The sequence below is a fragment of the Lepidochelys olivacea genome, assembly GCF_965140295.1.
Source record: "Lepidochelys olivacea isolate rLepOli2 genome assembly, chromosome: 14".
Taxonomy (NCBI): Eukaryota; Metazoa; Chordata; order Testudines; family Cheloniidae; genus Lepidochelys; species Lepidochelys olivacea.
Window position 1 is genome coordinate 42808643 of NC_140424.1, and position 15560 is coordinate 42824202.

At 44.8% G+C, this 15560-nt stretch overlaps 1 protein-coding gene across 4 annotated transcripts; it reads right to left on the reverse strand.

Annotated features, from left to right (window-relative positions):
* Positions 1-238: 238 nt before the first annotated feature.
* On the reverse strand, positions 239-15085 carry LOC311530766 (C-type lectin domain family 2 member B-like). 4 transcript variants are annotated; one of them, XM_084647651.1, is made up of 6 exons: positions 14708-15085; positions 8523-8639; positions 7082-7183; positions 4136-4326; positions 1779-1882; positions 239-1564 (listed from the first exon to the last, which is right to left on the reverse strand). In XM_084647651.1, the coding sequence occupies exons 2-6, from the start codon at positions 8617-8619 to the stop codon at positions 1456-1458; spliced, it is 603 nt and encodes a 200-aa protein (XP_084503777.1). In that variant the 5' UTR covers positions 8620-8639; positions 14708-15085; the 3' UTR covers positions 239-1455. The 4 variants fall into 4 exon arrangements, with proteins under 4 accessions (XP_084503777.1, XP_084503774.1, XP_084503776.1 ...); XM_084647648.1 differs by having other exon boundaries at positions 8523-8701; positions 14708-15084; XM_084647650.1 differs by having other exon boundaries at positions 8523-8722; positions 14708-15084.
* Positions 15086-15560: the final 475 nt, after the last annotated feature.

Consider the following 15560-nt stretch of genomic DNA (forward strand, 5'->3'; position numbering starts at 1 on the left):
TGTCTCTCGCTGTGTGTCTGGGCGGCGCCCGGCACAATGGGGCCTGGATCTCAGCTGAGGCCTTTATGCACAGCCATAATACACAATGACTCATGATAACAATAATGGAGAACAAGGCCCATGAAAGGACAGTCCAGGAGCCTACCAGTGCATATCCTTCGGTGGCTTATGGCTATATTTGTCACCTAATCACAGCTACCGCTCACATCTTAGTGAATAAGATCCAATACACAAAGTGTCTCTCCCATTTTCTTTATTGACTAAGATAAGAATGCCTGTTGGGGAATTGTTTGTGCAATTGCTTGATCAAGGGTTCTCAACCTTTTCCACATCAGGAGTGACTTCTCATTTAACACTATCGGAAAGGTGGTGTGGTTACAGCCCTTTTGTAACAGCCAGTTTGCAACATTCAGGTTGAGAACCCGGGTAGGAGAGGTATTGTTTCCAGAGGAAGGGAAGAACATAGTGTTTTCTTTGATGGTTTTTGTAGTTGGTCATATGTAAAAATATATTAATATCCAGAAAATTAACTTTTACGTTACTTGAAGGACCTAATTTGGACACTCTGGAACATTATTTGAGACCTGAGCTGGTCAGAATATAGGGCAGACGTTTTGTGTAGAAAACTTCAAATTTTATATCCAAACTGAAATATTTTGATTTAGAAATGCTGATTTAGCTAAACAAAGAAAAGATGAAGGGGTGACTTGATTACAGGCTATAAGTATTTACATAGGGAACAAATATTTAATAATTGGTCTTCAATCTAGCAGAGAGAGGTAGAATATGATCCAATTGAAGCTAGACAAATTCAGACTGGAAATAAGGTGTAATTTGTAATGGTGACGTTAATGAACCACTGGAATAATTTCCAAGGGTTGTGATAGGTTCTCCATGACTGACAATTTTTAAATCAAAATTGGATGTATTTCTAAAAGATCTACTCTAGGAATGATTTTGGGGCAGTTCTCTGGCTGTGTTACCCGGGAGGTCAGACAAGATGTTCACAGTGGTCCCTTTTGGCCTCAGAACCTATAAATCTATGAGAACTACATCTCCCATAATGCATCGCATCTCCCCTCTTGGAGAGGGGATGTGCTGTATCATGGGAGCCCCTGTCCATGGTGCATCATAGGAGATGTAGTCCAGGTTGGGAGCTTGGTCCACAGAAGAGATTGGGGGCATGAGGAAACAAAACTACAACTCCCATGATACACCATGGTGGCATTCTCAAATCAAAACATTTTGATTTTCAGGGGTTTGTTTTTTAACAAAATATCAAAAATTTCCGAACCCAATTTTCCATCGAAACTCAAGTGGGTCGACAGTGGTTGACATCTCCAATTTAGAAAGCAAAGTGACAAATAATGTGAGAGTAAGGCCTATCAACAGTGGTTTTCATCAATCTCCCTCATTCAGAAGGCCTTTCACTGCCTTTTGCCTTGGTTTTGTGCATCAGGTTGGCCTGCTGCAGACCCAGCGCCTCCCGGTGCTGCATCTTGAGCTGCTGATACCTTGTTCGTCGTTCAGATATGCGCATTCACCTCCTCCCCTTATGGGAAACCTGCAACACAAAGGCCATGGGATTTAAAAAACAAATCAAACAACACCGCTGGAGTCAGTGGGACAGATTCCTGGCTGGCGTAAGTCGTATAGCTCCGTCTAAGTTGAAGAAGTCAATGGAGCTACCCCAGTGCACACCAGCTGAGACTATCTCCCTGCACGTTAGTCGCCTTAGACCAAAATGATAGAAAGGGGATGCAAAGAAAGGGACTTACAGGTCGTTGAACGGAGTGCCATTTACCCATTTCCAGGGCTTGTCTTCTTCCCTGGTAAGGCCAATCCAGGTTTCTAAGCGTCCCTTATAGCGCAGCATAAAATCCTTATAACAAATAAAAGTGAAAATGAAAATTGTGCCGTACATATTACTGAGAAGTTAAGAGAGGAGATACAATAAAGACACAAGTGTCTGCATCACATTCCACACATGTAACTAGTTTACAAGACCACCAGACTATGCAATAACACAGTGGTTCTCAACCAGGGGCCCACGGCCCCCTGAGGGGCTGTAAGCAGGTTTCATGGGGCCCTCCATGCATGGCCGGCATTAGATTCGCTAGGGCCCAGGGCAGAAAGCCAAAGCCCCACCACATGGGACTGCAGCCCGGGACGCTGAGCCCCACCACCCGCCGCTGGAGCCTGAGCAACTTAGCCTTGCAATGCCTCCTAACACCAGCCCTGGCTTTTATATGCAGAAAAACAGCTGTTGTGACACAGCTGGATCGTGTGGAGTTTTTAGAGCATGTTGGGGGAGCCTCAGAAAGGAAAAGGTTGAGAACCCCTACAATAGCACATATCAAATAATGAAAAAAAAAATCCAACAGTTTTTTTTATACTTGGAACTTATGACCTTGTGAACAATTTTAACATGCCAATTATCCCCAGATGTATTCATTGAAAAATAGACATTTACGCCGGATCCCACAAGGGATTAAAGAGGGATAACAAATTTAAATGAACGAGGAGTACTTCTGGCACCTTGGAGACTAACACGGCTACTACTCTGAAATTTAAATGAGTCAACAGTGTGATGCTATGGGCAAAAAAGTCTAATATCATTCTGGGGTGTATGAACAGGAGTGTTGTGTGTAAGAAACAGGAGGTCACTGTCCTGCTCTACTCAGCACTGGTGAGGCCCCAGCTGGGCTACTGTGTCCAGTTCTGGGCACCGCGCTTTAGGAAAGATGTGGACAAATTGGGGAGAGTCTAGCGAAGAGCAGTAGAAATAATCAGAGGGTTAGAAAACATGACGTATGAGGAAAGGTTCAAAGAATTGGGAATGTCTTGAGAAGAGAAAGCTGAGGTGGGGACATGACAGCAGTTTTCAAATATGTGAAAGGTTGTCATCAAGAGGACAGCGATCAGTTGTTCTCCAAGTCCACCAAGAGTAGAACAAAGCTTAGTTTTGCTTGACCAGTACAGAAATCAACAACAAGGTAAGATCAGCTCTAATCTTCCTCCCCGCCCAGGAGTGACTGCTCCTAGAATTCCTCCTTCTGGATACTCAGCCCTCAACCTAGATCCTCTCTTAAGAAAACCACTCTCACTTCACTTATTTGTGGGATGAGTTGATGATCCACCTGCCTCAGAGAGTCAGCATAATCCATATACAGTAGAATCTCAGAGTTACAAACACCAGAGTTATGAACTTACTGGTCAACCACACACCTCATTTGGAACCAGAAGTACACAGTCAGGCAGCAGCAGAGACCAAAAATACAAAGCAAATACAGAACAGTGCTGTGTTAAACATAAACTACTAAAAATATAAAGGGAAAGTTAAAAAAAAAAAGATTTGACAAGGTAAGGAAACTGTTTCTGAGCTTGTTATATTTAAAAGCAGATGGTAAAAAGCAGCATTTTTCTTTTGCATAGTAAAGTTCCAAAACTGTATTAAGCTGATGTTCAGTTGCAAACTTTTGAAAGAACCACCGTAACGTTTTGTTCAGAGTTATGAACATTTCAAAGTTACAAACAACCTCCAGTCCTGAGGTGTTTATAACTCTTTGAGGTTCGACCATAACCCTTTCTTGGGCGCGTCAATGCCAGCCAACAGGGGGCAAATGTTGCCAGTTTTAAAATAGTTTTATTTCACTTTCCAGTTGTTTCTGTGCTAGTTATTTTTTTTTTAAATGGTGATGTACTGCAGTTATGTAGCTTGTCTAATTATTAGATGAATTCCTTCAGAAACTTTAAAGTGTTTTGCTTAGGAATATTGAGACGGTGTAGGAATTTGACTCCCAGAATATTATTAAGCCCATGATTCTGCTCATATACTACAGAGATGAGTGTGGCATAAGAACCTATCTAGATTGGACTAGAATAGACTCATCTTGGGCAGCCCCCTGCCTCTGTGAGTACAGGAATCTATCTGCCTGGAGCTCACTGTCAGATCAGGGCCTTAATTTGGCTTCTCATCATGAGACCTGGTACTGAGGCATCTCCTTGTTCTAGAGTTGCTGAGCCCTAGCATAAAATATTCCTCAGGTTTAACTATAGAGTTATGAGCAGCACCTCCTCAATCATTACCTAGCGATTGCCAAGCCCAGACTATCGGGATCACAGAGTTTCTCACCTTTTCCTCCAGGGTGTCAACTGTAGCCAGGGAGGCACTGAGCGAAGAGCAGTTGTTCTGGCTGGAATTCCAATCCCCATCGATTTTTGAGAAATAGTAGCATTTCCATTGGTATGTTCTCCCTTGAAACCCGATCCAATTGACTGGACATGTGGTAGCGGCATGATTTGGGCAGGGCCTACTTCTAACCACTGAAAAGGAAATTAACACAACAGTGAGGATCTTTCCCATCCCCTCTCTGTACAGGATTCAGAGGCAAAGAGGGATATTCCACCCTGGACTGAGAACCTGTGGACATGGATTATACCCCACACCCACTTAAATTCTCCAAATAGGATGCAAGTGGCACAAAGTTTGTGTGCTGGGTCTATACTTGGGTGAATTTTATCCTCATGGTCAAGGATATAAGAATGACCATGCTGGGTCAGACCAATGGTCCATCTAGCCCAATATCCTGTCGGATGTTTCAGCGGGAATGAACAGAACAGCGCAATTATCAAGTGATCCATCCCCTGTCATCCAACCCCCAGCTTTCAGAAGTCGGAGATTTAGGGCCACCCAGAGCATAAGGATGCATCCCTGCCCATCCTGGCTAATAATCCTCCACGAACTTATCTAGCTCTTTTTTGAACCCAGTTATACTTTTGGTCTTCACAACATCCTCTGGCAATGAGTTCCACAGGTTGACTGTGCGTTGTGTGAAGAAATATTTCCTTTTGTTTGTTTTAAACCTGCTGCCTATTAATTTTATTGGGTGACCCTTAGTTTGTGTGTTATGAGAAGGGGTAAATAACTCTTCCTTATTCACTTTCTTTACACGGTCATGATTTTATAGATCTCTATCATAGCCCCCCTTAATTGTCTCTTTTCTAGGCTGAACAGTCCCACAAAGCTTTGACGCGGCATCATGAAAGACTATGGGAGCTTTGCCGTTGATCTTAATGGGAGGAACGCAAGGCCCCAAATCCCCAGTATAATTCCATCATAGCACATTAGCAAGCAATGGAGGTGAGCGGCTTAATGTGCAATGCACATGCAAGCTGGAAACCAGACACAAGAGCGTCAGGCTGACTGTGGGGTTTTATGAAATAGGTATGCAAATACTGTGGAATAACATTGTCATGGGGGACTAGGCTTTTAAGGAGAGACAGGAACTGCCTGATCTGTGCCATAAATAATTTAGGGCTTCCCGGCCTGAGGGGGTGGGACTAAGGGGGCTGAAAGAAATCAATCTGGAGTGGAACCACAGAGAGTGGGTAAGATTCTATGGAAGGGTCTGAGCCAGGGTCTGCAGGAGGCTGTTACTCCAGCCTGGGGGGAGGTGGGGGGGAATTCTCCATCCCAGAGACACAGAAAGTTAACCCAGAAGGAACTGGGAACTCACCCTGGAGGGTGGGACTTTTAGTTGGACTTTTGTTACCCTGGAAGGGTGTTACATTTGTTTGTGACTTAGCCGGAGGGACCAGCCTCATTTCCAGCAGGTAGTTGCCCTCTCTTAGAGCTGTTGGTCCAGGCTCTCTGCAGACTCAGGCAGATATGTCTGGAAAACTAAGGATGCCCATCTTGGTGAGGGAAACTGAGGCTGGGGGGGGGTGCCATTTGGTTAGCAGAGGCTGCTATGGGTTGGTCTGAAATCACATGAGATATTTTCCCGGCTAAACACTAGGTAGGCATCAAAATGATGATCTCAGGTGCTGAGAACCTATTTATATGTGCAGTTATGATACATGCACGTATCATGACAGGGGCATGCATTTTTGCACTCAGGGCTCTGGCTTTCCTATCTGCAAACGTGACCTTTCAGGAATGAAAAATGCCCTTAAATCTCTATCAATTTTACATGTTCTAGGAAAATCTCTGTCATTGTGCCCCATTTATGATTAGTTAGTGACAGCGGTGTGTGTGGAATGTTACAGGTCGGAATTAAGATTCAGTTATTTCCCAGAGGAACCTACAGTCTAATATAGACAAAACACTACATGAAAAAAAGTGTTAAGTTTGTAAAGTCAAACACGCAAAAGTTAGTCCAGGAGGCTACTCAAAGTCCAAGCCTCTAACAAATCTCTACTGAGCATCTATGAATGGAAATTTTTAAAAGGCTTATGACTTGTCTAAATTTGGGTGGTTTTTCATGGGAACTGCCAGGGCAGAACCTTGACACAAAGGGTCACCGAACTTAACTCAGGCTCTTCCCCAGGTTTTAGCCCCCCATCCACAAAGGAAAAAACAGTAATGTGTTTGGAGGTGATTTAAGCCCACAGTGGCTGGGGGATGGATTAGAATCCAGACTCTGGTTTAACTCAGGCCGGAACCCACCAACTTAGTACGGAAGATGCAGGCTAAATTGCTCAAGTGAATGAATTTATGAAAATCATTCAAGTGCTCATAGTCGTCCAATGTCTTTCCCCACAGCGCCCCCTGAAGGACAGACAAGTTCTCCCACAAGTGACTGGGAAGGAATCCCAAAGCATCTTGCCACAAAGAATCATGGGATACACCATCAGAAGTCCTAGCGAGACATGGGAAGCACATAACTAGTGAGGACACAGTAACTCGGGTAGGGCTTTGCTGTGGGAATGCTTGCACCTGGGCGAGGCTAGCCTGGGTGCTCAGACTTGGGTGTCCATCATCTGGGTTATCTGCGCCATGTAGACATACCCAAAGCCAACGCCCCTGTCAAATCTCAAGTCGCTTCTCCAAGGCACAGAGGCCCTAGAGATTCTCAACTAGAAGGTTGTAAGAAACGGGGGTGAAACAACCAGTTCACGATTCAGCAAGAGGGATGAAGCAAAGCAGAAATGTCAGACTTCAGGCTCTTTGCTTTCCTATCGCATGCTGGTTCAGCACTACTAAGGTTGGGGAGGCTGGATTGTGCATCTTCCATGATTCTGACTGTGAAGGGTAAACAAACACCAAAAACTCAATTAGGAATTGCTGTCAACTCACCTGCCAAAACAATAATAGCAATAATGAGAAAAAGTATAAACAGGACCGTGACTAGCCTATAATATTTCCAGAGGATACGGCAAAGCCAGAAGTTAGATTTATCTGAAAAAGAAAAAATACATTATTGTTCCTGAGGCTCCTTTAGGAGAGATAGAGGAAACATATTTATCAACAATGTCCTGCAGCCAAGTCCCCAGTGGCCAAGTATTGTTTTGCAAACACTGTTATGAACTGTATTTGCCAGTAAATCCTGGGAAATGTAATATTGTGCATTATAGCCAGAGCCCTGTTTATTCTACAATTCTATGGCTGCAGGATTCATACCTTGCTGAATAACTGTGCTCCAGAATCTGACCTTTAGTTTAAAAATACATATTTCTAGTCCTTGTGGCTTCAAAGAACAGCTTGAAAAGGGGACATGAGTGCAACCAATGCAGCAGTATCTGCCTGAGTCTGCAGAGAGCCTGAACCAACAGCTCTGAGATAGGACAATACCCGATTCATCACTGTGAAGTATTAACTCTGAAACCTAGAGATAACAACGTGACACATGTGGAAAATGTAGGAAGTGAGTGAAATAAACTGAATTTAATATAATAAGAGCTGGTTGAAAAATGAACAATTGCAGAAAAACTGTGAAATTGTTTTCATTTTGCTGCGGTTGAAATCCTCTTTCCATTTTTTTTAATTTTGCAATTTTTTTTTCAAAAATTTCAATTGAAAAAAAGGAGAGTCCCCAAGAAGAAAACCATTAAATTAAAATGTTTGCTAAAAGCATCAATAAAAGTTTTATTTTTTAAAAAGCAACTTTTTATTTAAAAAAAATTGACCAGGGCTTTTCATATTAAATAGCACAGAGGATGCTGCACTCATTGCGTTATCTTTTTCATATTTAATTCCACAACAGCTCACATTTTTAATTTATCTGACACCACCGGAGAATTTCCACCGGATGCAACAGAATCCAGGAATAGTGAAGCAGAATTTAAACCCAGGTCGCCACAGAGTACATAGGGACTGGGCTATAATGTTATATTATAGAACAATTAGTTTGGAGATGTGCATTGTTTTCTAAGAAGTGTGAAGGAAACACTACTGAGCATCTGTGCAGCTATTTCTTGTCCTCCCACGCTTACTAAATAGGATCAGACAAGAACACGGTCTGAGTCCTGCCAGAACACTCCGGCACACTGTTCTGGGACTTTTGTTGGGAGGAGATCAGTGTTCTGGTACGTCGGTTCAAAGTCCAATTATCAGAAGTACTGGAATGTTGTGAACATCATTCTGGCTCCCCCAAAAAGTGCCAGAATGTGACCCCAGCATTTCTTTTTTCAGGCCTTGAGCACTGGACGAGAAAACCTTTTGATTAAAGGCGCACTGTAAACACAGCAATACTTTCCATAATTCTTTATCATTCTTCCACTTGCGAAGCTTCGCTTACCTGGTCTGGTTTTTGTCTGTGAGCCTGCAGGGTTAGTAAGAGCTTTGGCTGTGTCTTCTCCATTCTCTGTTTGATCCATGTAGCAAGTGGGGCACATTGCTTTCCCGTGCCTTCTGGCTGCAATCAGTATCGAGACACCACTGACTTCCTAAGGAAACTACAATCCATCGGTGATCTTCCTGAAAATACCATCCTGGCCACTATGGATGTAGAAGCCCTCTACATAGAATCATAGAATCATAGAATATCAGGGTTGGAAGGGACCCCAGAAGGTCATCTAGTCCAACCCCCTGCTCAAAGCAGGACCAATTCCCAGTTAAATCATCCCAGCCAGGGCTTTGTCAAGCCTGACCTTAAAAACCTCTAAGGAAGGAGATTCTACCACCTCCCTAGGTAACGCATTCCAGTGTTTCACCACCCTCTTAGTGAAAAAGTTTTTCCTAATATCCAATCTAAACCTTCCCCACTGCAACTTGAGACCATTACTCCTCGTTCTGTCATCTGCTACCATTGAGAACAGTCTAGAGCCATCCTCTTTGGAACCCCCTTTCAGGTAGTTGAAAGCAGCTATCAAATCCCCCCTCATTCTTCTCTTCTGCAGGCTAAACAATCCCAGCTCCCTCAGCCTCTCCTCATAACTCATGTGTTCAGTCCCCTAATCATTTTTGTTGCCCTTCGCTGGACTCTCTCCAATTTATCCACATCCTTCTTGAAGTGTGGGGCCCAAAACTGGACACAGTACTCCAGATGAGGCCTCACCAATGTCGAATAGAGGGGAACGATCACGTCCCTTGATCTGCTCGCTATGCCCCTACTTATACATCCCAAAATGCCATTGGCCTTCTTGGCAACAAGGGCACACTGCTGACTCATATCCAGCTTCTCGTCCACTGTCACCCCTAGGTCCTTTTCCGCAGAACTGCTGCCTAGCCATTCGGTCCCTAGTCTGTAGCTGTGCATTGGGTTCTTCCGTCCTAAGTGCAGGACCCTGCACTTATCCTTGTTGAACCTCATCAGATTTCTTTTGGCCCAATCCTCCAATTTGTCTAGGTCTTTCTGTATCCTATCCCTCCCCTCCAGCGTATCTACCACTCCTCCCAGTTTAGTATCATCCGCAAATTTGCTGAGAGTGCAATCCACACCATCCTCCAGATCATTTATGAAGATATTGAACAAAACCGGCCCCAGGACCGACCCTTGGGGTACTCCACTTGATACCGGCTGCCAACTAGATATGGAGCCATTGATCACTACCCGTTGAGCCCGACAATCTAGCCAGCTTTCTACCCACCTTGTAGTGCATTCATCCAGCCCATACTTCCTTAACTTGCTGACAAGAATACTGTGGGAGATCGTGTCAAAAGCTTTGCTAAAGTCAAGAAACAATACATCCACTGCTTTCCCTTCATCCACAGAACCAGTAATCTCATCATAAAAGGCAATTAGATTAGTCAGGCATGACCTTCCCTTGGTGAATCCATGCTGGCTGTTCCTGATCACTTTCCTCTCATGCAAGTGCTTCAGGATTGATTCTTTGAGGACCTGCTCCATGATTTTTCCAGGGACTGAAGTGAGGCTGACTGGCCTGTAGTTCCCAGGATCCTCCTTCTTCCCTTTTTTAAAGATTGGCACTACACCAACATTCCACACAAAGATGGACAACAAGCCGTCAGGAACGCTATCCCTGATAATGTCACGGCAAACCTGGTGGCTGAACTTTGTGACTTTGTCCTTACCGATAACTATTTCACATTTGGAGACAATGTATACCTTCAGATTAGCGGCACTGCTATGGGTACCCTCATGGCCCCACAGTATGCCAACATTTTTATGGCTGACTTAGAACAGCGCTTCCTCAGCTCTCGTCCCCTCATACCCCTACTCTACTTGCGCTATATTGATGACATCTTCATCATATGGACCCATGGAAAAGAAGCCCTTGAGGAATTCCACCATGATTTCAACAATTTCCATCCCACCATCAACCTCATCTTGGACCAGTCCACACAAGAGATCCACTTCCTGGACACTACAGTGCTAATAAGCGATGGTCACATAAACACCACCCTATACCGGAAACCTACTGACCGCTGTTCCTACCTACATGCCTCCAGCTTTCACCCAGACCACACCACGCGGTCCATTGTCTACAGCCAAGCTCTACGATACAACCGCATTTGCTCCAACCCCTCTGACAGAGACAAACACCTACAAGATCTCTATCAAGCATTCTTACAACTACAATACCCACCTGCTGAAGTGAAGAAACAGATTGACAGTGCCAGAAGAGTACCCAGAAGTCACCTACTACAGGACAGGCCTAACAAAGAAAATAACAGAACACCACTAGCCGTCACCTTCAGCCCCCAACTAAAACCTCTCCAACGCATTATCAAGGATCTACAACCAATCCTGAAGGACGACCCATCACTCTCACAAATCTTGGGAGACAGGCCAGTCCTTGCCTACAGACAGCCCCCCAACCTGAAGCAAATACTCACCAGCAACCACACACCACACAACAGAACCAGTAACCCAGGAACCTGTCCTTGCAACAAAGCCCGTTGCCAACTGTGCCCACGTATCTATTCGGGGGACACCATCACAGGGCCTAATAACATCAGCCACACTATCAGAGGCTCGTTCACCTGCACGTCTACCAATGTGATATATGCCAGCAATGACCCTCTACCATGAACATTGGTCAAACTGGACAGTCTCTACGTAAAAGAATAATTGGAAACAAATCAGATGTCAAGAATTATAACATTCATAAACCAGTTGGAGAACACTTCAATCTCTCTGGTCACGCGATTACAGACATGAAAGTTGCGATATTACAACAGAAAAACTTCAAAACCAGAGTCCAACGAGAGACTGCTGAATTGGAATTCATTTGCAAATTAGATACAATTAACTTAGGCTTGAATAGAGACTGGGAATGGCTAAGTCATTATGCAAGGTAACCTGTTTCCCCTTGTTTTTTCCTCCCCTCCCCCCCCACTGTTCCTCAGACGTTCTTGTTAAACCCTGGATTTGTGCTGGAAATGGCCCACCTTGATTATCATACACATTGTAAGGAGAGTGATCACTTTAGATAAGCTATTACCAGCAGGAGATTGGGGGGGGGGGGGAGAAAACCTTTTGAAGTGATAAACACCCATTTTTTCATGGTCTGTATGTATAAAAACATCCTCACTGCATTTTCCACTTTTATGCATCTGATGAAGTGAGCTGAAGCTCACGAAAGCTTATGCTCAAATAAATTGGTTCGTCTCTAAGATGCCACAAGTCCTCCTGTTCTTTTGATGAACTGTGTGTTATTCAAAGGTGGTGGAGCTAGTTTCTGTTATCAAGTATCTTATAGTACCACCTAGAGGCCTCAACTGAGATCAGGGCCCCAACAACCTAAGTACTGTATACCCACGTCATAAGAAGAACAGGAGTACTTGTGGCACCTTAGAGACTAACCAATTTATTTGAGCATAAGCTTTCGTGAACTACAGCTCACTTCACGTCATAAGAGACAGCTATAAGCAATGCTGGCCCTGAGCTTTCTCCCATAGTCAGGATCTCCCATCGGTTCGCACCCGCACAGCACTGGCCATAGCAGCCATTAAGGCTGCCTATGTGTTTCCATCACAATCCCCTGTTCGATCACTTTCTGAGACTTTCACCCGTCCGTCTTAAATTTTCCATGTCAGGTCTGGCTCAGGGGACATTTTTCCAGATTTTGAGCAAAAGCGGTTCAATGTTTTTGGGGGGGTGAGAGGAGAATAAAAGAAATATATATGTTCCCCATTAATTGTATCACTCTTAATATTAATAATAATAATAATTTATGATGATTGTTATTGCCCAAAACAATTTGTCAACATCGACACAAATTCATAAAACCTTTTGGGGTTGCCAAACCTGCAAAAAGCTTAGGATGAAAAATATCAGCCAGATCTAGCAGCGCAGGTGCCTCCCACATTCTAATACAATGGGGAGCGTCAGCTCCAGAGCCATGTAGGCGGGAGGTAGTTGTGATGTCAGGGATGCTACAGCCCAAGCTCCATTTCCATGGGTGAGTTAAAGGCAATTGCCTTGGTGTTGGGGGTTCTGACCAGTAGATTTCAGAGGCTGGCTGTTTTCCATGGCAGAACTGAACATGCTCCTCGCCCTACCAGGAAGCTGACTTGGCAGGCAGCCCAGAGCAACTCAATCAGACTGGAAGTCATGGTGGGATGGAACTAAGAGCTCATGGGAAGGAAGAAAGAACTGGCCTGGTGCCCAAATTCCTCACTGCACCACTGTTGACTCAGTCTCTACCCGGTGCAAGTGAAAGTGGGAGAGAACACGCTGGGAGTGAAGGGAGAGAGTGAAACAGGTGAGCTGGGACTCTGTAGACAAAGGCTGAGAGCCTGGCAGGTGCTCCTAGCCCCAGAATATCTCATGGGGCTGTGCTGAGGGACTTGGGAAGGAGTGAATGGAAGAGGATGATGGAGGGCGGAGTGGGAGGAGACACAGGGAGGAAGCAGAGAATGGTCAACCAGGAGTTAAAGTATGGAGGAAGCATCAGTTTCCTCTCTGCTAAAAGCAGAGCGAATGTGCCCTTTCCTCACCCCTGAACCACTCCCCACAGCCGCCTGTCCTCCAAGGATGGCACATTTCAATCCCTGCTCTCAGCCACGCTGAGCCACAAGGTGCGTTCTTACTCCTCCTCCCTGCCTCTGGTGGGTGACGGGAGTCAGGGTGATGGAGAAGTACATGATGAAATTGGGGCCAGGCTGAGAAAAGTACATTGGGGATAGAAAGGCTCAGAAAGGCATAGAAAGGGTCAGAGGAGGAGAAGGGGGAGACTCAGAGGGAGGGAGGGGAAAGAAAGGTTTATTATGGGGAGGGGAAATGAAAAATTGAGGGGACGAGAGGAGCAGTCATAGAAGGGAAAAAATATGGAATGAACACACACACATACACGCAGTTTACTACTTGGCTGGCTTGAGGGTACAGATTCCTTCTGGACACTTCTCACCTCTTGGCAGCATTCTCTTCCCTTCCTCCAAGTTGATGCAATATCATGTGTCCACTTGACAAGGACATCAGGATATCCTGTCACGCTTCTCTCTTACTTTTATTTTCTTTCACCACCCTCTCGCAATAACAACAACATGATGTAGGCCAGTGGCTCTCAACCTTTCCAGATGACTGTACCCCTTTTCAGGAGTCAGATTTGTCTTAGAATCACAGAATCGTAGGGTTGGAAGAGACCTCAGGAGGGCATCTAGTCCAACCCCCTGCTCAAAGCAGGACCAACCCCAACTAAATCATCCCAGTCAGGGCTTTGTCAAGCCGTGCCTAAAAAACCTCTAAGGATGGAGATTCCACCACCTCTCTAGGTAACCCATTCCAGTGCTTCACCACCCTCCGAGTGAAATAGTGTTTCCTAATATCCAATGTCTTGTATACCCCCAAGTTTCACCTCACTTAAAAAACGACTTGCTTACAAAATCAGACTTAAAAATACAAAAGTGTCAGGGACACTAGTACTGGAAAATGGCTGCCTCTCTCATTTTTACCAAATAATTATAAAATAAATCTATTGGAGTATCAATATTGTACTTACATTTCAGTGTAATATAGAGCAGTATAAGCAAGTCATTGTCTGTAAGAAATTTTAGTTTGTCCTGTCTTTGCTGGTACTTTTTATGTAGCCTGCTGTAAAACTAGGCAAATATCTCTAGATGAGTTGATGCACCCCCTGGAAGACCTCTGTGTACCCCCAGGGTACACATACCTCTGGCTGAGAACCACTGAAGCTAGGCAACCTGGCCTTGAAGAGAGATTGTATCAATTAGTCTGGTTGCTTAGCTAGAGGGGCATGGGACTTTATAGAAAAATTAAAGTCTCCAAAATCTTACAATCTAAATTTTACACACACCCACCCCTTCAGTGCTCTCTCCCCTGCTCTATGTGGGAAATCCGACATGTTACATTTCAGAACTAAGGCCTAACATACTTCCCTGATACAGAATGGAGATATATATATATGTAATGTAGAGTCACATGCCCATTTCTTTCTTTCTCACAGTGCCCCACCATACTATCTATCTTAAGGTTTTATCTTGCTACCCATCTCTGTAATATCCTCTGACTATGGGACTAACTCAATCCCTCTGCACAATACAAGAGTCACGTCTTACCTGAGAGATGAAAGCTGCTCAGCAGAGAGAGGAGTGTGACCCTGAGAAAGGATCAACTAGCAAAAGGCCCCAGAAAAGAGTGAGTCCACCCACAGGGTAACAGTCGTAAACTCCTGCCAATTGAGAGTGATATTCCCAAGACCAGCTGGGAGTCAGAAACTGCATGAACAGATCAGAATGTTACGGCAACAGATGTGACTTGTTGTGGTGAGCTGAGGATCTGACTCACTTGCCTCCAGACGGGTTGTCAGGGTGTGTGTTGCTGTGTGGAGTTGATTTTTTTTGTTTCTTGTTTCAGTGCTTCCCCTGAGAGTGTGGGGAGGGGCAGAAATAAAACAATTAATGAAATGGAGTCTGACTGGCCTTTGAAAATGGTGTAAGAAATCCCAGACCCTGTGATCTCCATGTCTGGGTGAGATCTGTGGGTTCTGGCGGGGCAGGAGGCGTAACAGGGGGAGGGGGATATTGGCCTGTGTCCTTCCAGAGGCTGATCCAGCGGTCTAGTTTGCCATTTTAGGGCAGCAGGGAACTCTTACAAATGCAATATAAGCAAACAGCTGTGTTAAACCCTGACTCTGTGCTGCTCCAACACCCCACAGAGCAACAGGGGATTTCTAGAGACTTCGGCCTTTGTTATTGGGTGAAGGAACCAGTACGTATTAACCCTTCACCCGCCCCAGTCTTCTTTTTTGGAGCTCTGGCATCTACTGGATGAAGCGGGAATTGAGCTCTTCTCAGAGCACAGCAAGGCCAGGAGGGAGAGGGAGCTGCAGGGGTGGGGCAGTCAGATTCCTGCCACTAGGGCAGGGAAGTTGAGGGGAGGGGGCATAGAGCCGGCTTTACCTTCTGCTGG

Excerpts from the sequence above, each read along its gene's own strand:
- LOC311530766 (XM_084647651.1), bottom strand. The coding sequence starts at position 8,619 with ATGTGCCCCACTTGCTACATGGATCAAACAGAGAATGGAGAAGACACA. Across the intron at positions 7,184-8,522 it reads ACAGACAAAAACCAGACCAG|ATAAATCTAACTTCTGGCTT; the intron begins GTAAGCGAAGCT and ends TTTCTTTTTCAG. Across the intron at positions 1,883-4,135 it reads TTGACACCCTGGAGGAAAAG|GATTTTATGCTGCGCTATAA; the intron begins GTGAGAAACTCT and ends ATTTGTTATAAG.